At 38.0% G+C, this 24,825-nt stretch overlaps 1 protein-coding gene across 1 annotated transcript; it reads right to left on the bottom strand.

Moving 5' to 3' along the window:
- Nucleotides 1-4,903: 4,903 nt before the first annotated feature.
- On the bottom strand, nucleotides 4,904-15,452 carry LOC145768091 (solute carrier family 2, facilitated glucose transporter member 5-like). The gene is made up of 10 exons (XM_082579565.1): nucleotides 15,441-15,452; nucleotides 14,860-14,988; nucleotides 13,925-14,192; nucleotides 12,950-13,071; nucleotides 8,968-9,138; nucleotides 8,287-8,381; nucleotides 7,325-7,496; nucleotides 6,577-6,740; nucleotides 5,943-6,087; nucleotides 4,904-5,643 (listed from the first exon to the last, which is right to left on the bottom strand). Exons 1-10 carry the CDS (start codon nucleotides 15,450-15,452, stop codon nucleotides 5,446-5,448), a joined length of 1,476 nt encoding a protein of 491 aa, XP_082435691.1. The 3' UTR covers nucleotides 4,904-5,445.
- Nucleotides 15,453-24,825: the final 9,373 nt, after the last annotated feature.

Raw genomic sequence — 24,825 nt, 5'->3', positions numbered from 1 at the left:
GCAGACAACGCAGTTTCTGATTGGTGCGTGCTTTGCAGGCTTTTACAAAATTGTTATGTCAAAGTGGCTACCTGAAAAATAATTTGAAAACACCCTCTTGCAGTAAGTGGGTCATGGTGTCTAGTCATGTAAAATACGTTTGTTTGCTTTAATTTGACTTTCTGAAACCCACAAAAAACATCAACTTCCGTCAGTGTTTAGTAAAGTGACACAAAATGTGAATAAAAGTTGAATTACGCTGAATTAGCAAACTTCTGAAAATTACAGGGAACAATAAATTCAATAATTACATTGAAAGTCAGAAAGTTACAGACATGTCATGAAATATTACGACATAAACCAAACATGTGGAGTCAACTTTGATGCCATATCAAGTCAAGTTCAAATCAAAGGTAAAGCAAGGTTCACTGTAACATGGCGCTGCAAGTAAGGTGCTTGCTTTCAACTGATGCGATCCTGGTTTAGCTACCGGCCTAAGCAGATGGTGAAAACGCTTTGTATACATTTACTCAGGGCGTATTAAATAGGATAGGTATTAGGGAGGGCCGTCAATGCACTTTTTTTGTCAAATCACTTAGCAACTCGGCTCAGATAGGAGGCTTAGGTCACAAACAAATAATCTGAAAACCTTTTTTAGATCGGGCCGTGGAAAACGCCGCGCAAAAAAATAAATATCACCCAAATAAAAAAATAAAAAAACATTTTTTCCTCTAAAAAAAAAAGTAAATAATTAAAAAATAGAAAATACACAAATCGACGAAAACAGTCAAAAACAATCAGAGAACGTAATCTTTCTTTGACTCAAAATGTGAACGCTGTGAGCGAGCAGCAGTTCGCGTCAGGATAAGTTCATGTCTGCTGTTATGGCCGATGACTTCATATCGCTAACTTCGGTGACGAGTTTGATTGCGCGCTCAACTGCTTGTGTGCAGCACGGAAAACTGTCAATCGATGTAGGAACATCGGTCTCGACGAAGACCTCTGTGAGCTGCTGGATGCCGAAATCGCGTAGAATTGGTGGTTCAGTGATTTTCCGCTCGCTCCACCGGAGCAACGAGTTTGTTGTCAAATCTGTGTACTCAAAGTTTAGTTTAGGTATTTCGAAACGACGTATCCCACCCGTGTACTCGTCCCTTGCTTTCTGGATCTGATGAACTGCGAGCTTACGCATTGGTTTACCTGGTCATGCAGAAGGGCCAACTACATTCTCCGGATGCGCAGCAAAGGCATTTATTTATAGGCAACTGTCGACAATATTTTTTAATTGGCCTGTCCGATAGCGAATCAGCATAACCAACCGAATGAAGGACCTAGAAGTGAATTTTCTTGTTTTGCTTGGTAGTAAACCACATGCAATGACCCTGTTTTCCTAGATGACGGAATCGGGTGCTTTGTGGAGGCAAACTTCCCTCGATGACCAACACGATATCGAGCAGATACTTTTGATTGCTGCTAATCTCTATCACCTCATCGACTTCCGTCAGATTGGATTTTATCTTCTCGAACTCGACGACTGCAAATTCTCCCATTTTGCACTTATCATTAGCGACGACACGGCCGATAAATCCTTTGAAGGTTTGCGGTCTTGATGATTTCCCGTCCGGCTCGATGAAGAGATGCCGAAGTAGGAGTTCGTTGAGGTGAAACTGGCAAATCGATCATTGCACCGTACTCCCGATATGTTGCTCAATGGTGGTGATGGCTCCTGTGTGCTTACCTGTACTGACGGCAGTTCCGTCGCAGCCAACGACCCGAATGCTTTTCACGTCAGTTCACTTGACTTCAAGAGCAGCTAACATCGTTTTGGCAATTTTGTTCCCGGTTGAACGCCCTTGAATGGAAACGTGGTCGATATATTCAGATCTAGGGTATTTCAGCATCACGTAGTGGGCTTCGATTTATTTTTGACGATATTCGGTTATGCCATTCAATGTAAGGGTTTTATCCTTTCTGTCGTCAAAGTAAAGGCCTTCAACTATTGTTGAAGCGAACTGAAAGAGAAGTGACTCGTCTCTAAACGGAGCCGTTTTCGTGCACGAACTACCTTCATATTGTCGACTGACGACTACCATCGTCGGATTGAAATCATCTTTTGTGTACAGTAATGTTGCGGTTGCGAGGGCAGCCTGCTGTTCGACTCGGAATTCCATAACTTTCCGCCTCACGCGCAAACTGTACGAAGATCGACAGTACAATCGAGCACTCGGAAGGGAAGCGCTTTCTGGGAGTTTCTTCTGTATTGTAGTCATCCGAGTCGTGTGTACATTCTTCGCGTTCTTCCACTCGTTTTCTCTCGAAAGCAGTTGCTCCTTACGCTCATCCCTCTTCTTTTCAGATTTCACTGCCTCCCAATCGACGTTTCCAATGAAACCAATGCGTGCTCCGCAGTCCTTAACGAAATCAACCTCGAGTGAGTGCAGCAATTTGTCGTCAACGACGTCGAAAAGAGTGTGGAGGCAAAGACTGGCCTTCAATGAAGTTTTCCATTTAGCAGTCTTTCTTGCCATAGGGATTTTATTCTTCGTCTTAACACTAGAACGGCCAAGGTGTCGAAATCGACACTTTTAGAAATTTAATTCACTATTTTGGGCCTTAATTGTTATCGCAACGTTTTCAAACTTTCAGTTGCTTCCCAATTATGCTTAAATTTTATAGTTCAGTATTATTTTTCTAAAAAATTTTTTTGTGCTATCTACAATGTACGGATATACCTCCAACGGCCGAGGTGTTGAAATCGACACCTCATACAAATTTAATAAGATTTGTAAAGTATAAAATATTTTCTGTGTGAAAAAACTAATTCAATAGTTTTCACAGTTACTTATAGCGTATCTCATGGTAATTTTTCAACACTCGGCTTGATGTGTGCAATCGCTCGGCTTGATTTTAGGTCATCCTACTGAGTTTAGAAATACCTTTCACAAATCTATCAGCGATTTGCAACAGATAAGTTTATTCATATTCGAGAGCCACTGGAAGGACTTGTTGCTAATTGCATCAACAATTACACTCCGGATTGGAGCCTACCAATCGATGAACAGCTATTTCCAATGGAAAACAGATGTCCTTTTATCGTGTTCATGCCAAACAAACCAGACAAGTTTGGCATGAAATTCTGGGTATTAGCCGAGGTTCATTCAAAATACGTATGCAATACAGTACCGTACTTATCGTACCTCGGAACTATTGAAAGAAATCAACGAAATGGAAGGCTTCTCCCCAAGGATGTAGTGATCAAGATCACCACCAATTTACACAGACAAAGCGGGTACAACGTCACAATAGTTAACTTCTTTACTAGGGTGAATCTTGCTGGTTTACTACAGAAAAGAAATATAACCATTGTTGGAACTGTTCGAGCTAACAGTAAAGGACTGACAAAGGAGATGACCAAGGGTGGAGGAGAAAGATTTTCCAGTAAATTCTTCTACAATTCAACGAACAGTTGCATGTTTGTAAACTATCTGTGCAAAAAAATGCAAAAGTTCTTTTCACTATGCATGACAGCTCCAGTATTGATGCAACAGAAAAAAAGAAACCCTCTGTAATCCATTTTTATAGCCAAAACAAAGTTGCAGTTGATGTGTTTGATCAAATGGCACAGTCAAGCTTCGAACTGATCAAAACCTGGTAGCCTACGTCATAATTTTTGTCTAAATCCAACAAATGAACAGCGCAAATAGATGACAAAAGTAATAAGTGCTTCAGATAGTTTTATCGCTGTAAAATAAAACGAAATCTTACTGCTAATTTTGCGGAAAAGTAAAGTTTTTGTGAAAAGTGTCGATTTCGACACCAGCAGCCGTTGGAGGTATACTTTTTTTCGGCCGTTCTAGTGTTAACCATGGCCCATTTCTTCAGAATCTTCCTGATCACTCCCTCACGCGTGATGATCGCCACAGTGGCGAAATGGTAGATACTTGTTTAGTCGAGGCTGCTTCCGCAAATTCGCGCAGCTCCATTTCCTTCTTGTAATCTCCGGTGTCCTCCTTCTTCATGACTTTATTCTTTCACTAGGTCGCAATTTCGGAGAACGTCACCATTGGTAGGGGGTAATATCCCTGAAATGGGCTGATTTACTGATTAGTTGGACCGTGTTGTGCATAGGCCCGGGTTTAGGGGGGCAGAGGGTGCAGTTGTTCCGGGTCCCTCTTTTAAAAGTCCACCGGACGTGGAAAACGTGATTTTGTGTTAATATAATTATTTTTTCTCAGCTTTGGAAGTTTCTGCAAAATGCCTCCTTTTTCCTTCAAGTTTAATTTTTAGTCACAAGGTGGCCACTGAGCTTGGCGTAAAGGCATCAGCAACAGTGTGGGTAACTATCAAGTTACCTTGTAAAGTTTTTTGCGCCCTAGGCGCAAAAAACTTTTTTGCACGAAACCTCCCGATCTAAGAGTGCCCCAGGCCCCTATCAGCTAAACTTGCCCCTGGTTGTGCACCGTCTTCCTGGCGTTCAATTAAAGAATGGTTTTCGATTTCGCCATTTACTCGACGAACCTCCTAAGAAACTCGAGTTGCTAAGCGATCTGTTTCCGACGGCCCTCCCTAATAGGTATACCTTGTAACCTCTGATTCTTTTTATTAAGCTCGGAGATACCTTTTTCTAAATTAAACGAAGATTAACTTTCTTCCTGTCATTTTGATGTTATTAATATAAACCACAAAGTACAGTAAAGTTTTGGGATTTTTGAAAAGCAAATAGGCTACATGATTCGGTTTTAGCAAAATTTCAACATGAAATATGCTGTAACAAGTCGGAGTTTCAATTTACCTTTCAAATTTGTTTGCTGTACAACAAAGCCTTTAAAATGTTTGAAACGTCAGGTAAGTGTAACTTTGTAGCTACCTGTGTATGCATAGTTTCTAGCACTAGTTGTAACGTTCATCTGAGGAACGTTGCAACCAGTGCTAGAAACGATATTTGTCCTGATGAGCACCCAAACTTTTCATTATGTAGTTACCGTACACTTTGAATTACATTCTTAAAGTGTGATTTTACAACAGATTAGGAATACTTCAAACATGGATCGGGTAACGTCTTCTTACAGTCAAATCGTTAGTGAATAATTTAGTTGTTTCTGAAATGCATCTGTTGCAGGAAAGCTTATAACAGAAACAAGACAGCGGCTAGCACGAAGCGGCTAGCGCGAAGCGTCTTGGCTGTGGAAAGTTAAGCCACAGCCACATCACGGTATGGTGTTTGCATGGCCACCAGCATAGATCCGTGTACGGATTAAAGCATTGTCAGCAACGATTTTTTCTTAAAAACGCACTAAAACGACTTGTAAGACTTACACAAAAACCTTACACAATCACAATCACAAGACTTGCACAATCGCAAAGCTATCATTACAATATTTGTCAGATGACAAAAGCATCAGGCATTAGTTTAGCTTGCAAGATGTCACTTTCGAGCAGGCAGTTGCAATAAGAAAGTGACATAAACTATGCAGTGCTTTCAGTCCTTGATTGAGCTTGCATATCAATGTAAGTCCCTGTCGAGCTTGATTTCTTGCGTAGAAGCCGTGCTTGAATTTCGTCAACACTTTTTCCTTTGGTTTCAGGTAGAAAAATAATGAAATAAATAAAAAGGGCAGTGGCGCATCCAATCCAAATAGTAAAGGCATATGCACCGAGGGAAATCTGGAAGAAAAAGCGAATCACAAAAATTATTTGTGGCGCCTGCAAACGTCACACATGATCAAAATTATGCAGCACTATTTCAAATTCTTAAAATATTCCCAAACTAATTTAAGTTTCTTTACTGAGCAAATTTGTAGCCAAGCGCAGTTTTTTAGACAGAGCATTGACCCTTCTAATGTGGCCTTAAAAGCAAACCTTGCGTTTCCTATTCTAACTGGTCCTTATTCACAACGGGATTACTTTAAAAAAAAAATCTAATGTAACTTTGTATGAAGCGATTTGTGGAAAAGTTTGTTTACCTCTAGGAAAGGCAAGATAAATACAGTGAACCATGCTAAGATCCAGAAGAATACAATAGTGAACCCCATGATTGTGGCTCGAGTTGGTTCAATAGTTACAGCTGCTGCCATGGCTGTTGTTGCTATATTTGTACCCGACGATAAGCTGCAAAATAGCAAGTTAGCTTAACTGTAACCCTGAATATGCAACATGTAGGCTGTTATCTATTAAAACCACTCAATTCTGTCATTTGCTAACGCAAATAAAAGGTTAGTTTAAGAGGGATTATAGCATGCAAGGATAGAGATAGCATCTTGGAGAAGATTACTGAGAGTGGTCGTGTTATGTGGGATAACATCACATTGATTCCTGTAGGGACACTGTAAAAATGAATGAGATTTCTTGACTGATTTGTAACTTTGATTTGCTTGTTTCCTGAGTTAAATTGCTCATCACAAAAATAGTTTAACGAATCTGATGTAGTTGCTGAAAACGATGAGATCAAGGTATAGAAATTGGCCGTAATAATTCATAATATACTTAATCAATGCAATGAAAACCATTTCATCATTGACATTTTATAGTCGAAATTCGGCCCATTTTTAGTATACAACAGAGAACAGAGAGTGGATACCAACTTTAATGCAATCTTACAAAAGTAGAAATATCGCCATCGCAGTAACAGACACATATGGCATCTCCTCGGGAGCAAGATCAATGGTAGCTTGGCTGATTGTGAACAGGATCAAGGCAAGTATTTGCATGGCACTTGAAATCAACAGAACCAGTCTTCCTCCCAGTCGTTCAACAAGATTTGGCTAAACAGAGTTCAAGATGAGTAAAGATGAAGTATTTGGACCGGTTAACCATTTAGCGGTCAACGGTTAATCATTTAATCGAACCATTTTAATAATTGATTAACGTAATATTTATTTTGGTCAGATCAGCCAGCACGTCCAGGTGGCCATGGTTTACAATAACCAGATTTAAAAGAGTGCACTCTCTTCGTAGGTTTATATTTGTTGGAATAACAGAGTGCAGACTTAACGCCCGTTCACGCCTTCACAAGAGTGCGGTCTATAGCACTCTCTTATTGGATATACAATGTATTTTCCGTCTGGTGATTATGTTAGCCAGTTCTATAGCTTATGCGGGCTTCAGCAAATGCTCGAATGACTTTTATGTCTGCATCTCTGTCCTTTGTTAAAGCACGGTCGCACCATAATGCCGATTTAAAGCACTCATGTACTGTATGTGTCTTTCCGTTCAGGAGACCAAAACAGACTTTTCTAAAGTTTGAAGCAATATTTTGTTTGATTGGAATAGAGATATAATCACTATCATTTTTATAGTAAAGCACTGCACTTATTTTGTAAAGTCGTGACATCGTCCTAATACTTACTCCACACATGGATATGCAAAACTGACTAGCGAACAATCCAACCGTGACGTTGGTGGCTTGATCGCTTTTTATTCCTGCTTTTTTGAAGATTCTATCAGAGTAAAGAATGATGCAACCTGCCCCACATAACTGAATATTTGCGAAAAGACAGAAAACGTTGAAGAACTGCATTCTGAAAAAAGAAGAGTTTGTGATTATACACAGTTAGCCGTGTAAGTTGTTTGTGGAAACTATCAAGTCTAAACAAATATCTATCTAAAATTGCAATGTGTAAAATCTTAACTTGAAGTGTTTATTGACTTAAAAATAAGTATAGCAGAAGCAAATTAACTGACTTTGCAACAACTTTATGACTAAGCATTGGTTAAGGCTGTTGCCTAGGCATTTAGTTTGATAACATGATACGTTCTTCAGATGTAAACTAAGGTAAACTATCATAAGATGTGTAAGGTGATAATCTGCGTTTATTTTGACGTTTTGTCAATCGGACACGACTGACTTTTTCAGGGAGCTAGACCAGGTAATGACTACCTGTCTAGCATGACGCAACACAGGACCATGTTGCTGTAAATCAACTAAACATACTAAATGAAATTCAATGTCAAAACAACCATTATCGCACACAAATTTCAAAACTATGAAAAAAATTTAATAGTTGTCAATTAACAAGAAACTTAAATAACAACAGAAAAAGAGAGTTAGTCAGGTAGTCACTACCTAATATAGTCCCCTAAAAATCTCAGTCGCGTCTGATTGACGAAATGTCATAATACACGCAGATTATCAAGTTACACATCCTGTGACAGTTTACCTTAAGTTTATATCTGAAGAACGTATCATGTTATAAAACCCCATAACTTGAAGTGAAAAATTCAACCGAAGGTAAACGCGCAATATTAATACAGTAGTCTACCACCATGCTGTTTGCACCTCAGTAACATACAGTACTGAACCAAACAAACCTGTATTGTTTTGTCTTAAAAATTTCAGTTAGTCCAATCATTTTTGCCCCTTTCATTTCTCCCAACATAGAGTCATATTCTTGTTCCAGTTCAGCCTACGATACGTAATACGAGATTGCTTGTAACTATGATGTCTAAACTGTAAAGTTTTCCAAAAGCATAAGCTATAATCCTATACCATATACAGCATCTTTTCATTCCACAGTCCACACAGTATTTTATTCTTTTAGTTCTTTAAGTTTGCTAGATTAGATTTCTAATTGTGGCAGTCCATATTTGTCTTTTCAAATAGCATATTACTGAAATTTATGCAAAGTCATTGCTAAGATGCTATGCATAGGTGTTTTACGAAGCAAAGGATTTAGCTTCATTTTCTTCCACATCTGAAAGGTTTTAAAATTTGGATTTCTGTAACGTCCAGCACAACACCTGCATTGGAATGTGTGTCTTTAATTATGTTTATTTATTTATGTTTATTTATTTTGTGTTTTATTTGGTTTAATGAAATCTTAAGTACGGATTACACAAAGTAGAAACAAATTTTTAACAGTTTTTTACTTTGAAACATAGTTTTGTGTTTTATTGTTGTCTATCAGCAATTTTGAACCTGAAGCAAGCTTTAAAGTAAAAGAAATTTGGTTAATTACGTAATTTTTTAAAACTTAAACCTTATTATTTCACCTTGTTATTAGTGCGCATTTTCTTCAAGAGAGCCATGGTCTTGTCTTTATCACCTTGCCTAGCCACATAGAAAAGTGTATTAGGGATCTTGTGACTTGCCAGCAAGTAGAAAAGATTAAATATCCCAGGTAAAACAACGGCAATAGGCCAAAGTTGTTTCGTACCTAAAATCTAAACAAAAGCGATGTTTTCAGAAAATGATTCCCATGGAAGGTCTACAACAAATGATGACAAGATATAAAGAAACTTGATGACATTTCATATGACACAAGCTTCATCACTAGTAAGAGTCATTGCAATGGAAAAAAGAAAACAAAACAAAAACTAAACTACATATGATAGTGCACAGACGTCAAAGGCAAAGAGGTTGTTTTGATGCACATGTGACGTCTGGCTTCGATCACCGCAAGCTCGCGCGAGAAGCTAAATTAGTCTCGCGCTTGCCTCCAGATGATCTCACATTTTTTGTAAGTCACACGATTCATTTTTTTGACTACGTGGAGGAAAATTCAAGCAGTTTTAGTTTGGTTTAGTTACAGGACAGTCGTTTCTTTTGCTTATCAATTTACAGATTTACAGTTATTTTGACAAATCAGATCTTCTGACTTCATGTCAACATGGTTTCAGGAGTGGTCATTCTACCTCACTCGCTGTCTCTCACATATACGATGAATTTATTTCAAATATAGATAAAAAAAACATAACTTGTTCAATATTTCTTGACCTTGCAAAAGCATTCGATACAGTAAATCATGATATCCTAATCAAGAAATTACAAAGATATGGAATACGTGGACTACCTTTGAAACTATTAGAAAGTTATCTCACACACAGAAAGCAATACACAATAATTAATGGTATGGCATCAGGTCTGCGCAGTATAACATGTGGTGTTCCACAGGGTTCCACTCTTGGACCGTTGTTATTCATTATTTACATAAACGATCTTCCTTCCATTTCTTCTTTCCAAGTGAGCCTTTTTGCGGATGACACCAATTTAACTATGTCCAACAAAAATCTTTCTTCTCTAGAACAAAACGTCAATACAGAATTGATCAAAATTGACAACTGGATGAAAATGAACAAGCTCTCCATTAACTACAACAAAACTGAGTACATGATACTAACTAAACAAAAGCTCGATGTAAGGATGCACGTTACGATAAACGGAATTAAATTGCAAAGAAAAAAGTGTATTAAATATCTTGGTGTATTAATTGATGACTCTCTCAACTGGAAATGTCACATTCAAAATGTTTGTAAAAAACTTGCTAGAGGCTCCTGGGCCATTCTTCAACTTAGAAATTATGTGGATACTAACACACTGAAGACTGTGTATTACAGTCTTATATATTCTCATCTTCAATACTGCATATCCAGTTGGGGTGGAGCTTGTGACAATGCGCTGGATCATTTATTTAAGCTGCATAAAAGAGTTGTTAGAACCATGACATTCAGCAACTATACAGCTCACACATTGCAACTCTTCCAAAAACTACAGCTGTTAAATATACAAGAAATTTATAAACTGGAGATAGCAAAATACATGCACAGAGTCCATTTAAATTTATTACCAGAAACGGAATGTAATATCTTCCACAGACTATCTGAATGCCACTCACACAATACGCGCCAATCATCCAGCAGTAACTATTTTGTTTCAAGGGTGAGTACTGAATTAGGTAAAAGGCAGATGTTAATAAGGGGTCCTAAAGTGTGGCATGAGGTCCCAGGTGATCTCAAAAGTCTTTCTCCAACTTCTTTTAAAAGAAACTTTAAAAACTACCTTCTTGATTTAAACGACACTGTTGAATAATAACTGTTTTGTCTATATAATTACATTATTCTATTCTATTTGCTCATCTCTTTGGTATATATATATATGTTGCTTTTTATCTTTTTTTACTGATTAAAATTGTCGATTAATATCTCTTAAACTCCACTCACAATTAATTCTTTCAGCAGCATGGTAAACCTGCTTAGTTTGTTTGCTTTTTTTTTTTTTTTTTTTTTTTTTTTTTCTTTTTTCTTTTTTGCATAATGAAAACATGTGTATCTGTATCACCAAATGCTTGATTTTTTGTATATGTGTTTGTGTATTTACTGTATACGTATATGTTATTTAGGCCTACATCACCTAGCTTGAGGTGGCTGCTGACTAGATGACCGTTTGGTCTTTTCGCAGTCTCCTCGTCATATGACACACAACCAATTATTGTATATATACTTTGTATTCTTTTCATGTTTGTGTTTGTGACAAATAAATGAACTGACTGACTGACTTATCACCAGAGTTGAGAAAATGGAGAAATAAAACGAAGACGTGCACAATTGTTTCTTATTATTAGCATGGAGTTATAAAGCTAGACTAAAGAAAGGAAAGAGAACAAGACCGTTTGCGCACACACAAACCGTGTTCATCAAATTCATTTTTTAAGTTTCATTTAGGTTGCCCCGATACCAATACGCCCTCAAGTACCCCAACACACGGCTACTCGATCAAAATATCAAGAAAATAAAAACAATTTGGCTATTGACCATACTTATTAAAATCTCTTGCGTTAGTAATTGGGCATTTTTAGTGCTGACAAAAACAAAAAATAAAATAAATTTATTAAATTGATGTTTCTTAGGCCAAACTACTGTAGGTCTTCAAATAAAAAACTACATGCTTAACGATTCCAAAGAAAACTTTGGACACGGGCTGGTTTAGTCTAGATAAGATAAAGATGCGAAAAAAACACAATGGAATCATTTTTTTTCTAAATAACGATGCCCATGTTGAAAAACTTCTGCAGGTCAAAGTGAACATAAGTAACAATATTTTTGATCATTTGATTATGTTCTGATTCCTCTAGTTTGTAAAATGTTCAGCTATAGCTTCTTCCAAGGGAGGAAAAGTTGCGTTGTTTTTGTCGAAGGCTTGGGAAAGTGAAAACCTTTCATTCATTCCGCGCCTCAATCCTCCGTTTAACCGCATCTTATGCATGAAATAATTTATAGTTCAGCATTATTGCAATAAGCTGAAACTTCACTTTGTTTGTCTTGGTGACCGATCCAGCGTCGAGGGTTCGGAACCTCCTCAAAAGTGCGAAACTTCTAAGACTACGTTTCTCAAAAATCTTTCTCAGCCGAGTCAAAAATTTTCACGATTTCAATAACCAAGTAATGAAATATTGGTCTAAGTTTATCAGTTTGTGCTGTTGTTAAACAATTTGTTTAATAAAAAAGAAAAAAATTAAAAAAACATGTTTGGCTAAGATGTCGAATAATCAAGTAATTGCTTTGTAGGCCTAAACCACATGACGGACATTGCATTTTGATTTATGACCCAATTTTTCAGAAAATCTTTTTTTCATACAATTTGTAAGTTCATTGCTTTATAAGTTAAGAATATTTACGTTTATTAAAATGTCTGATTTTATACCAACAATCATCTATGCGACTCAAGTTGGGGCTCAAGTTGTCAACCTCCACGTGGTGAGCCCTGGATTCGACTAATGACAACAAACCGACAAGTAGCAAAGAGATCTATGCGACAATCCAGAATTTTCAAATTTTACTTTTTTATTTAAAACTTCAAAATTCAACTTTATCTATTAATTTATTTAATAGTGCTCATACACTAAATACAGTTACACTACTATTTACTAAAAGTGCATATTTATTAATCTTGTTCTTTATTGTGTGACCCTCTAGAGCCGAAGGTCTATCCGCTTACCACCTCAGATTCACGATGTTCCCGAACTACACTGGAAGGCTACAAGAGAGCAGCCAGTCGTTAATGTTATCATCCAAGATGAGCAGATCTTCCTTTCCGTTAGGTGACTTGACGATTCGACAACTGTTCATGGTGTGGTCTGTTTCTCGGCACCACATTTACAAGAAGAGGAAGAGGCCATTTGCTATTTATTAGTGATAGTATTAATCCTGTTCATATACATCTTGCATTTTTAATTGACGCTTGTCATTTTTTACATACCTGAGGATGGGTAAATACTACTCCCAATAATACGCCCAAACCGGTGCTTGTGGCTGAGATACACTGCCAAAGACTTTGCCGTTCTCTGGCGCATATTTCCGCAATAATAACTGGAATAACGACTGAAAGAAATTGTTAAAATTATGTTTTTAACATAAACAAGAAATTTTGGAACTACGAGACACCTAACTACAGCCACAAAATGAGTGCAAAACAAAAGTTTTTTTTGAAAAAGCCTGAAAGTTGCTAAACCAAACACTTGGCCATGGTAGCCCAAACCTTTCCCCTATGGAAGTATTGTAAAATTAAAACAAAGCGATTTTTATGTCACAAGTGTGAAAGTAGACAATTGTCATGATATTGGTAAGCTGAACATGCATTGGGAACTTACAACATGAAATGAAATTGCAGTTGCACGACAAAAAGTCTCAATTACATTTGGAAAGTAACACACATGATATCCATACTTTTCTTGACATGCTAGTTAGGGTTCAAAAGGGACTTCGGCGTTGCAACTAAATCTTTAAAAAAATGTAAATGCAATTCAACTTATCTTTGATAATTCAAACTCTTAAAAATCATCCATGAACAAGAATACTGAAACATTTAATTTTTGTAATTGAAAAATGTAATTATTATATTTAGAAGTAATTGTAATTTGAAAATTTCAGAACATTTGTAATTGTAATTAAAAATTTTATGGTGCAATTGTAAAGTAAACTTTAATTGATCTGAAAACTGTGTAATTGCTCCAGTTCTAATGTGTGCTGAAGATTTTTGAAATGTTATTAGTTCCAAGACAATTCTGTTGCAATATTTTTTCTAAGTTCTATAGATAAATTTACAAATATTATTTTTTATTATTTTTATTATATAGTAAATTTGATATTATTTTAAGAGATTAATTTCGTACAACAAGGGTAGTTTAAAAGAAAAGGGTACAAAATAAAACTGATTTGAAGATTAGTTTTTTACCATATGTAACTCCCATTGAAATTCCTGATAGGATGCGTCCAATTATTATGACCTCATAAGAAGAAGTCATTTTGCCGATTAAAGCCACTACAACAATTCCAACTAGCGAAATGACGTGGCAAAACTGCAGAACTTGTTTCCTGCTTAGCAGCATCAACATCTTTCCAACCGAGATGGCGCCAATCACTGCTCCTATTATGATTGCAGATGACGTCACAGACAACAACGTGATCCAATTAGAAAAAGGCAAAGTTTCGTTGTAACGACTCTGGGAAAAGTGTTCGAAAATATGGTGACAAATTTAGCAAAAAAGCGAAGCATGTAGTCACGAGTCAGTTACCTTCAGATTGCTGGAGAACAATGTTTAATTGAGCTCTTGTGGTTCTCTCGGCGGCTGGCTGCATCAACAAGTTGTGGGAGTGCATTTCAATTACACATACACATCTGCACGCACACGTACAAACACACACTCTCACTCACACAAAAACAAACAGACACACATGCACAGATACACATACACAGACACACATACACATACACACATACACAGACACACATACACACACACAAACGCAACACACAGATGCACACACACAGACACACACACATGTACACGTACACAGACATACACAGAAACACACACACACAGAAATGCACTCAGAAACACACACACAGACATACACACATGTACACTCACACAGACAGACACAGAAACACACACACACAGATAAAAATACACGCATACATACAAACACCTAACTAAGTAGTTGCAATTAAGGTAACTGTTGGGACTGAGCATGATAAGATGCTTTTTCATTGCAATTAATCGAAGTAAAAGAACCAGCAAATTTTTAAAAGGCGAATGACATATCATACAAGAAAATCGTATGCTTCTTTTATCTTTTTTTGCATAAATTCAATGATTTGCTACGTACCTGATAAGTTTCATTGAACATTTCGTTGAAAAGTGGTGTTAAAGGATTGAGTACTACGTATGAGAACCCCAAGAGTGCCATGCCAATGATTGTCATGATCATAGAAAATACTGCAAAGTTAGAATTTTGCTGCAAAACAAAAAGATAAAAGTGGTGATTCGCAATTCATTTCGGCTATCAACTGCTCGGATATTTACCCAACGCAATAATACTTGTATTTCGTTATTAACTTTATGTTTTTACTGCAATTTTCCTCTATGAGTTTATCTTTGAGACAAGTAGAATGAGTTTAACTTGTGCCTTGTTTATGACACGTCAAAATATAATATGGCCATCACTTTCACCATCTTTTGGTAACATGACGGCATAAAGCCTTTACACAGAATACCTGTATGTGAAATACAGAACACCTGTTCAAAGGCTTACAACTTTTCCCCGTAAAGTACCTCAAAGACCTAAAACGTGCCAGATCGTGTTTCACATCAAGTACCTCTGGAAATCTTACCGGGAACCGTTAGGGTTTGCCAACCCCAAGTTGAGAACCCCTGCTTCAATGTTTTTTAATTTTATTATTTACTTACCGCTTCAGCCATGTTGATAGTCTTCATTTGCCACTTTACGCACCGGTTCAATTTTTAATTTTGCAATGTTTACTTGTTTTATATCCTAAAAAGTAAGAAAAGGTATAAAATACTAGCAATTTCATCAGGGGAGATTAGAAATCAGCTCAATATCGTGTTTTAGTAGGAAAGTGGACACCAGGCAAGGAAATTGGAAAGCAGAGATTTTTACAAACTCGAGAATCTGTAGGCTATTTTTCGAACCCTTGTTAATTTATACACAATACGGTTTTTATAAAGTTACAGCCAACAGCATGCATTTACTTTGACAAAAAAATATAACAGACTTCAACACGCCCAAACTTTTATCAACAGATGCAGTGGCACTTTGTCTATGCGCTTGGTAATAAACAGCTTTGCACATTGCTTCTATTGTGGCCGAAAGAGAGACCAAAACATACTCATCACCATATCTGGACAAATGCATATGGTTGACAAGAGCACTACGTCTTGCAAACGCCCTCAACAGTCCGGCACCCATTTACAACCAACTGTTTGTAACTAACAGTTGTAAACAATCCTTCAATCGTAGTTGCGGCAACACAAGCTCTTTCTGAATAAAATATTCTGTCAAGTATTCTGCAGCTCTAAATCAAGAGTTACAACGAAATATTTGCTACAACTTTGAAAACAATGTTGCCGTTTGAAAATAATTTTGCTGAATCTTTATTTTATTTCCATTTAATAGGCTCGTATAATACACGTTTGTCGCGCATGTTTGCGTAATAAAATGTTGCAAGGTGCAAGTGTTAATTATTCACTAGAAGTAGTCAGATGCTCTAAAGTTGAGCTATAGTTACTTCCAGACTGGGATATTTACAGAACTACTGCTGTTATATGTAGCAGAAATGCTTGTTTCTGATACTTTTTTGTTAACAATCAACGCACGAGTCGTAACTGTTCTTCTGATTTAAAAGCTTGCAACTAATGCTACACGGTATTTATTTCAAATCAATCATAAAAAATGTGGAATTCTGAAATAATAATAGTTATTGTTTCGGATGAATCAAGCTTTACAGCAAAAAGTTCATCAAAAACAATTTTCAACACAGAAATTTATACATAAAACATGTTGTGGCTGTGTAATCTTTTGCAGCAAAGCTTAGCCTACGTGGCTGAATTAAAACTAACGCTTTTGATAATGCGATTCCAATGTCAATAACATAAACTTAGACCCAGACATATTGCTCTACATTCAACCTACTGCATCCATTTCACATTCAAGTCTGTCTTTCCAAAAATCTTTTGACAAAAGGCCACGATAAAATGCAGGCCTACACCGAGTGCATTCAAACAAGTTAACTAAGCACAGCCATTGTCGCTGGCAATAGCATTGCAGTGATCAACTGGGGCTTATAGATCCGAGATGATCTTTAGGAGTCCAGATTTTTTCATGGGGGCATGAAAATTAAAGAAAACAAAACGTGTTTTTGCTACAGTGCTTTTGGGTCAAATCGTTTTGTTTTTGAAAACAACTAATATGCTTTCTATTATACTATTTTCCACGATTTCTATATTCCAGTCTAGCAGTATTTTTACAATTGAATTACCTTGAATTAAAAAGAAGATTTTAATGAAAAGTTCAGTGAAGGAGCTTTGGTCCAGAATTTCTGATTTACTGAGTTTGTTTAAAGGTGTGTGGTAGCCTGGAAACCCCGTTGGTACCCAACAAAAGTAAACACTCAATGACACTGGTGGTCATGTCGCTGATTTGTTCTTGAAAGTTTCGTGCTCGTTTTTAATTTTTTAAAAATGTTTTTAATAATTCTTTGATCATCCGGTCAAACTTAGAAACTTTGCAGAAGAATAATTTCAAGTTTGTTTTAATCAGCCTAAACTTTGAGATATTTCCAAAAATGAAACGTGCAGCAATTTAATTTGCGGCTTCAACACATTTTGATAAAACTTTCCGCTTTTGTGCATTTCAACATAAATGATTTACTTGGAAACCAAACTTTGAACAAAATATACGATTTTAAAATGGATCGTCTGATTAAGAGCTTGTGCAGCTTTTTTTACATTTTACAGTGGCAACTAACTGTTTCGTTTTTTACTTTTTTACTGCCTTGTTATCACATAATTAAAGATGAATGGTTCTTTATTTCAAAGCCTATGAGATGTTTTTAACAAACATCAAGGTGCGAAAGATCAGTGGTGGTCCTTAAGTCAGTGGTTGTCAACCTTTGTGATGCATCTCTCCCATCGGTGATTTTTGAATTTTCAATTTCTTTCTTTGGCCTACTGTTATGATGCCCGGATACATAAATACGTGTTGGCGCGACCTTAAAAAAATGTTTTTAATCCTCGCTAACCCAAACATTTTGGGAATATAGGCTATAAGTGTGTCAAAAATAATTTGTTATTGACTTTCAGAATATTATTTACAGTTGCATTTTTCTTGCATAAAATTATGTGAAACTTATTACGTCAAATAGTTAGCTCAGTGGTTGCGTGCGCGGCTCAAGATCACGCGCCGCTGGTTCGACTCTCGGGGTGTGCGCTTGAGCAACGCATTTCAGGACTGCTCTTCATTCAGCGGCACCTAGTGAATGGAATAATTCCCCGGCAACAACACTTCAACAATCGGAAAACTTCACTCTGTCAATCTCGGTAACCAGCCCTGCGTCAAGAGCCTCTACAGTCTACAAGTATGCGAAGCTACCAGGAATAACCTATCAAGGCTTTGTCAGTCCGAAGATAAAGATTTAAAACCAACCAAACCAAGTTAATACTGTAATTATATTTAGCCTATGTTTCATTGCGAATTATGACTTTGTGTTTAAAACACAGCAAAGGAATTTGAGATTTAATTTGAGAAAAGCACCCAAAGATTTTCGTCTAATTCTAATCTCGATTTATATATTTGTCTACGCAAAAGCAAATGGACATTCATTGCATTCCTTTGCAACATAATCCAAACTTCTGGTAATGTTCTCTTAGTGTCAAAGGCCATCTTTAAACCACGGTCACTTGGTAGGTCAATTGACGCTTTAACCATATCTGTTACTGCTTCCTTTTGGCGTCAAGAGTTACTGGCCGAGACCATCAGGTCTACGTCTCTCTTATTGCTAATTACTCCGTCGGCTTATATCAAATAACACCGGGAAAAAGTATGCCGTTGGTCAAAAGCCTTATCTATCACTTCAATCAATTTATTTCACAAAATGAATTCGTGATTGTGTATTTTAGGTAGAAAAGGTGATAAAGACTCGGTTTTTGACCTATTTTCGCCATTTCTTGGTCAAATTTCACAGTTCACATTTTATTTTGAAAGTCTTTTTGCATTGAACTTGAACACAGAATTTCATCAATTTTGTTTTTCCGTTTCTGTGCAAACAGTATTCCATGCACTTTTTGCACTACAAAGCAATTTGCGCAAATAACAAAGTACCTTCCTAATTATTGTCTGCCAGCAAAGAATGACTCATATCGCGTCAGAGACCGACTCCCTACCCAGACAGCAAAATCGACGTTGAATCAATGTAAAAATGACGGATTTTGCTGCCTAGGTACAGAATGGAATTTTAGCGCCGTCGCGTTATGGGTGACAAACACAAAATGAAACCGCACTCCAATAGTAAACTGTCAATCAAGCTATTGGATGACAGCAAATTTCTTGCATTTCATAACTGGCTGTGACAAAAGGTTTATTGTGAACTTCACAAATATCCGATATTAACATAATCGGGATTAAAAGTTGGGGCAAGAAAAAAAAATCTCAAGTTTCTAGCGTCACTGCTTTTATGTGAAATTGCTGAATTAGCAGAAGGCGAGACCATAGGGTCTACGTCAATAACAGGTACGGTTAATAAAATCTAAATATACAGTACAGTAGATGCTTTTGTTTTTATACATGCCAAGTATTTGGTTTTGTGAAAGGTTATAATATCCAGTTGTGTTGTTGAGTCTTTCTAATTGCCCTATTTAGTTGAGTTTTTGCATCTTCAGTCATAGACAATATAACATAATAATATCTGCAGACAGGATGCCACTGTTTCGACCTTCAGGTCTCCTCATTGCAGTAAACAGTGCAGTCTCGTTACAACTGGTAAATGTTTTGGAAAGCGGGCATATGGCGAATAAAAACAAACTCATCTGAAACAATTTAACAATTTAAACAATAGGAACACTTGGTCTAATTAATTATTATTCACCAGAGGCCGTTGATGCCTGGTTGAGACAGGACAAGTAGGCCTAGTAGTAGTTCGCTTGGCGTTTTCACACTTGAAGCTCGTAGCCTTTAAGCCAGTTTATGTTTCCGCATTGGCAAACTGTTAAAACCAGCGGGGAGTGCAGTCCATGGACAGTTTAAAATCATATGATCAAAAGTTGGCCTGCTTTTTTGGCAATTTGAACAGATTGGTGTGTTTTAATAGCCGCATCGATGAAGAGTGGTAGCAGTTCGGGCATGGAGGGATAAAGTTATATTATAACTGATCCATTCCTTTCTGTTGCATATCGAGAAACCAGGGAGGGGAAACGTTGGATCGTCGATAATGGTCCCGCCATATTGTCGATTTTTTGTACAATATTCTTTCCATTTATGATTTAGATCATATTTCCTGGTTGTTTGGTTGTAAAAGGCATGCCGTTACCATAGTCGATGAGTGTTTGGTTTTTGTTGGATTATGTTTTGTAACGGTGAGTTACTCCAAGTATCGTCAGCTTCTTGAAGGCTTTGATTGAATTTGGTTATGATTTCTCCTTTTCTCAGATGTGGTGGAGATAAATTAAAGATGAAGAAGTTGTTCAATAGAACATTGCCAAAAATAATCAAATATAGGAAGGCCAGATATTGCCTATTAGCTTTACAAATGGGACATGTTAAGGAAATGTTAAAAACTTACAAGTCTGCTTGTAGTTTTTGTGGGTTTTCAGGAAAGTGCATTTTTGCCTAGTCACTTTCAAACATTAATGTACAAATTGTGGAGAAATGCAAACATTAGAACACTGCAAGCAGCTTAGAAGATATACTGTAGGCCTATATTAAAAATGTTGCTGGGCACAAAAGATAAGCAACCTATGTTAAAAATATCAAAGTAATGAAAGCCTTGAACCAACGCATCTATTTTTCATGTGTGTGCTATGAAACTGTCAGTTCTGGTTTCAGCTTAGTTCCTGCAATAAAAGTAAACAATAACTACTACACCTGTGTTGACTTTTAAGATTGTTCCAAGGTTTTTTTTAGATGGTTTAGCAAACCTGACGCTGTTGTGTCACAAAAGTATGTCAAATCAAAGGCATAGATCCGGAATCGAAACAAATCCGAATTAATTTTATGTCAGAAAATTTATTATAAACGTGTTTCACCACATAACAGACATTTTTTATTCAAAAAAAGTGTGCAAAATGGGTTCATGAACCCCACGTAGAAGGCATATGGTACTGATTACATCAAATATTATAGTCTTACAACACCTTCGATCCCTATATGTATTGTATACCGGCTAGCCTAACAATCATCCTGAATTGCTGTATGCTATCTTTCTTCATTTAAATGCATATTTACATACCACAAGATACGACCACTATTGGCATAACCATTTAGTGCATAGCAAAGCGATAACTAAAATATGTAGACTAGGTTGTATTGAAAAAATGAATTCATGAAACCCACTTAGCAGGCATATGGTGCTACAACACTTTTGATCCCTATACTATAGCCTAACAAGCATCCTGAATTGCCATATGTTATCTTACTTCATTAAAATGCATAACTACATTCCACAAGACACAGCCTCTACTGTTAATGACATAACCATTTTCGTGCATACAACCGAGCTACGCGTTTAAAGTGATTGCTGGAAAGATTTTTTATTTTTCCGGAATTCTTTGCGACCCCTTTGGGGGTCGTCACCCCAAGGTTGAGAAACGCTGATTTCGTGCATAGCACAGCAACGATTGAAACATGTAGGCTAGGTTGTATTGATGGAGAACAATAGTCTATCATCATTTGTCAACTTAATATAGGCCTAGCAGCCTACCCTCCAGTTTTCGGTTCTTAACCTTTACTGTCCACAGGGCCGTTGACAGGATTTCTCGGGCACGGCACCAATTTATTTTCGGGCCCCTTCATCGACAATGTTATGAATATAAAGGATGTGTACAAACTTTTATTGGTGTGCTGTTAAAATGAGGATGACACATGCCGTTCAAAGTAGAAAATTAAGAGGAATATCATTTATATAATAGATTTGTTGTATTCACGAATTTCCCCAACTGCGGAATTACGCATTAGGGATTTTTCCGTAAACCGCGAAATGCTTGCTTTCAATCACGATCTTCGTCGGTAAGTTTAAAGTTGTTGGAGTTTTCGGCTGAAATTATTTTTTTGTAAAGTAGACGCAAGTAGCTAGAAGTGATTACTAACAAAAAATATTCAGAATTAAAGAATAGGTGAATAAAAATATTTCGTGTTTTTGAAAAGAAAAATCGTTGTTAGGGAAATCAATATAACCGGAAGGGGGCCCAGTACTTTACCATCTGACGGCTGAAGTGGCTGTTTTAACCTCAGATGGCAATTCCTTTAGATCTGATTATATTAAGATCTTGATAAAGTTTAAAGTTGCGGGGAATCTTTTAAATCCGGGCCCTCTAAATATTCCGGGCCCGGGTCCAAAAGTACCACCTTGACCCCCCTGTCAACGCCCCTGTCTGTCCACTCTCGCACTTAAAGATTTTGGCATTTCCACTGCCCTACCCATGTCCGAGAAGAATAAAGCAACAATAGATTGAAAATATAGCATACCCACTACCCCACCCACGTCCGAGAAAATTAGAGCATCAATCTAATGAGTCACCAATAAACGAGCAGCCAACAGAGAACGCAATGCCGTTTTCACTATGTCAAATCTAAAAAAAAGCATGATTAAATAGAGACCTGAAACTGCTTCGATGCCATCAAACGGTTGAACCGAGAGACAGAGTGGCTTCTTTGCAACGAAATTCAACTGGTTGGATGCCAGAAAGAATGAGGAGGTTGTTCAATGGTGTGGGACGCAGGTATACGGTCATTGAGCGCAGGGTGCTGCTTAGGGCAGTGTCGATGTTGTGGCAGTGAGCACTGAAGCAGCAACAGGCGCACAGTACTCTGCTGAAGAATAGACAAGAGCTAAGGCTGCTATACGCAAAGTGTCAGCCCTCGCTCTCCCAGTTGGAGCCGAAGTCTGACAGTCGCCAGGAGTTGCGGGTGGTGAGAGTGAAGCTTCGATTCTTGACAAGTTCCATGATCATATGGACCACATGTCGGATTGTCGGCCAGGAAGCAGGGGAAGCAGGTTGAAAGTAAGGCCGCGGTGCCACACGGTGTCATAGGCAGTTGTTAGATCTAGAAAGACGGCGCCATCCTTCTTGTTTGTCTCAAAGCAATCCTCAATGTCTCGGGTCAAGTGTATGGCCTGATCGATCTACGGTGGACTTTCCGCGCCGGAACCCAGCTTTCTTTTTTTGAAGAAGCGGCTCGGGGATTGGATTGAAGCGGGCATAGATCAGTCTTTCGAAGATTTTGAAAGAAACACAGAGGAAAGATATAGGATGATAACTCCTTGGGTCCTCAGGTGGCTTGTGAGGCTTAGGCATCGCAACTACTAAAGCTCTTCTCCAGATTTTTGGGATTGTGAGATGGTGCAGGCAGGAAGAAAGAATCTACGTAACCAGGACTTAAAAGAAGGGCCTAGCATGGAGCACAAGCTCTGGACAGACCCTATCCAGCGCTGGAGACTTGTGTGGTTTCACTAGGCGAAGAGCGGTGGCTAACTCCTCTGGAGTGAAATCTTCATTGATTGTTTTTTTCTTGTAATGTTTCTAATTGTTTTTTTTTCTTGTGGCAACAGGGCAGATACTTTCTTGGCAACAAGGCGGATGCCTTGCGGTCCTTTGTCTTTAGGCTAGACTTTGTTTTGCACTTTATCTTGTAAATCCCATTCTGCAAGAGGTATTTTTCCTTGAGGTCGTTTCCACTAAAATGACTGGAGAAAACCATCAGCTGCGAACAGTCGTCGTCTTCAAGTTAGAAGGAGTCCATTGGATTATCCTTGAGACAGCTTACAACTTGTATCAAACGTTTTGGCTCATGATCTGGATTCAACTTCAGATCGTATCGTTGAAAAGAACTTTTTTGGAGCTTGTCCAACTGCTTCTCGCCCAGCATCAATGTCATCGACTCCAGTACATGGAGCGAAACGGACAACCAAAATATAAATGATTTTTGTAAAAAAAAATAAAAAATAAAAATGCAATTAGTTTCATACTCTGGGCAGTTGTTGATAAGCGACATGTTAATTAAAACAACGCAGTAGATCCAATATCTGATTTGTTTGCTCAAATAGAGCACTTTGAAGTTAGCATGTCTGCTTTAATCCGCTTTCCCCAATACGCAATATCTTACTCTATCGTTGAATTCGATTAAATTTAACTGTATCGAGACACGTTATGTTGCTGACAGTTGAACATAAAATCTGCCTTCTCTTTATTGCAACCTAAATTCTTTTTTTATATCAAGCACAGTATAACGTTTGAGTTTTGCCGCTTCTACCTTTTTCTAGACCTCTGCTATGTTTGGCGTATATTGTCTTTCGTTGTCGTCGTTGTCGTGTGAGCCTCTGGGGCCGAGGGTCTATCCTTTTACCACCCCAGATTAACGATGTTCCCGGACTACACTGCAAGGCTACTAGAAAGCAGCCAGTCTTTGGTTTCATCATCCATGACACGTAGTCCACTCTGTTAGGTGGCTTGAAGATGGAACAGTCATTGATGATGTGGTCTGCGGTCTGTTCCTCGGCACCACATTTACAAGAGGAGGAAGAGGCCATTCCCCATTGGTGCATGGTTGAGCGGAAAAGCCCGACGCCAGTAGGCTACGGAGACGGTTGAGGCGCACCCATGCCTGTATTGGTAGTGTCAGTCCGATGGGGCGCGTGTCGGCGTCGGGGATGAACGAATAGAGTCTGGTGGCGCTTGACTTCCATTCAGAACTACATTTATGGTCCGCCCAAGTAGACGCAGACATGTCTTGTACATCAGCTTCGTTGATGAGAAGTTGAGCGGCTGGCACGAATGGGTGTCTTGATTTCAGTCGACGGGGGTGCTCGCTTGGGAGAGCAGATATCTTGTTGTGGAGAAGGTGGTTAGGCTCCAGTGCCCGTCGACCGAGGGACAGAGTGGCTTCTTCGCGACAAAGTTCAGCAGGTTGGATGCCAGCGAGAATAGGGAGATTGTCCAATGGTGTGGGACGCAGGCATCCGGTCACTGTGCGCAGGGCGCTGTTTATGGCAGTGTCGATGTTATGGCAATGAGCACTGCGGCACCAGACAGGTGCACAGTACTCTGCTGAAGAGTAGACAAGGGC

This window comes from Aplidium turbinatum, chromosome 1, assembly GCF_918807975.1.
Source record: "Aplidium turbinatum chromosome 1, kaAplTurb1.1, whole genome shotgun sequence".
Classification (NCBI taxonomy): Eukaryota; Metazoa; Chordata; class Ascidiacea; order Aplousobranchia; family Polyclinidae; genus Aplidium; species Aplidium turbinatum.
The sequence above is the reverse complement of the archived record's forward strand: the minus strand, read 5'-3'. Positions and strand labels throughout refer to the sequence as shown.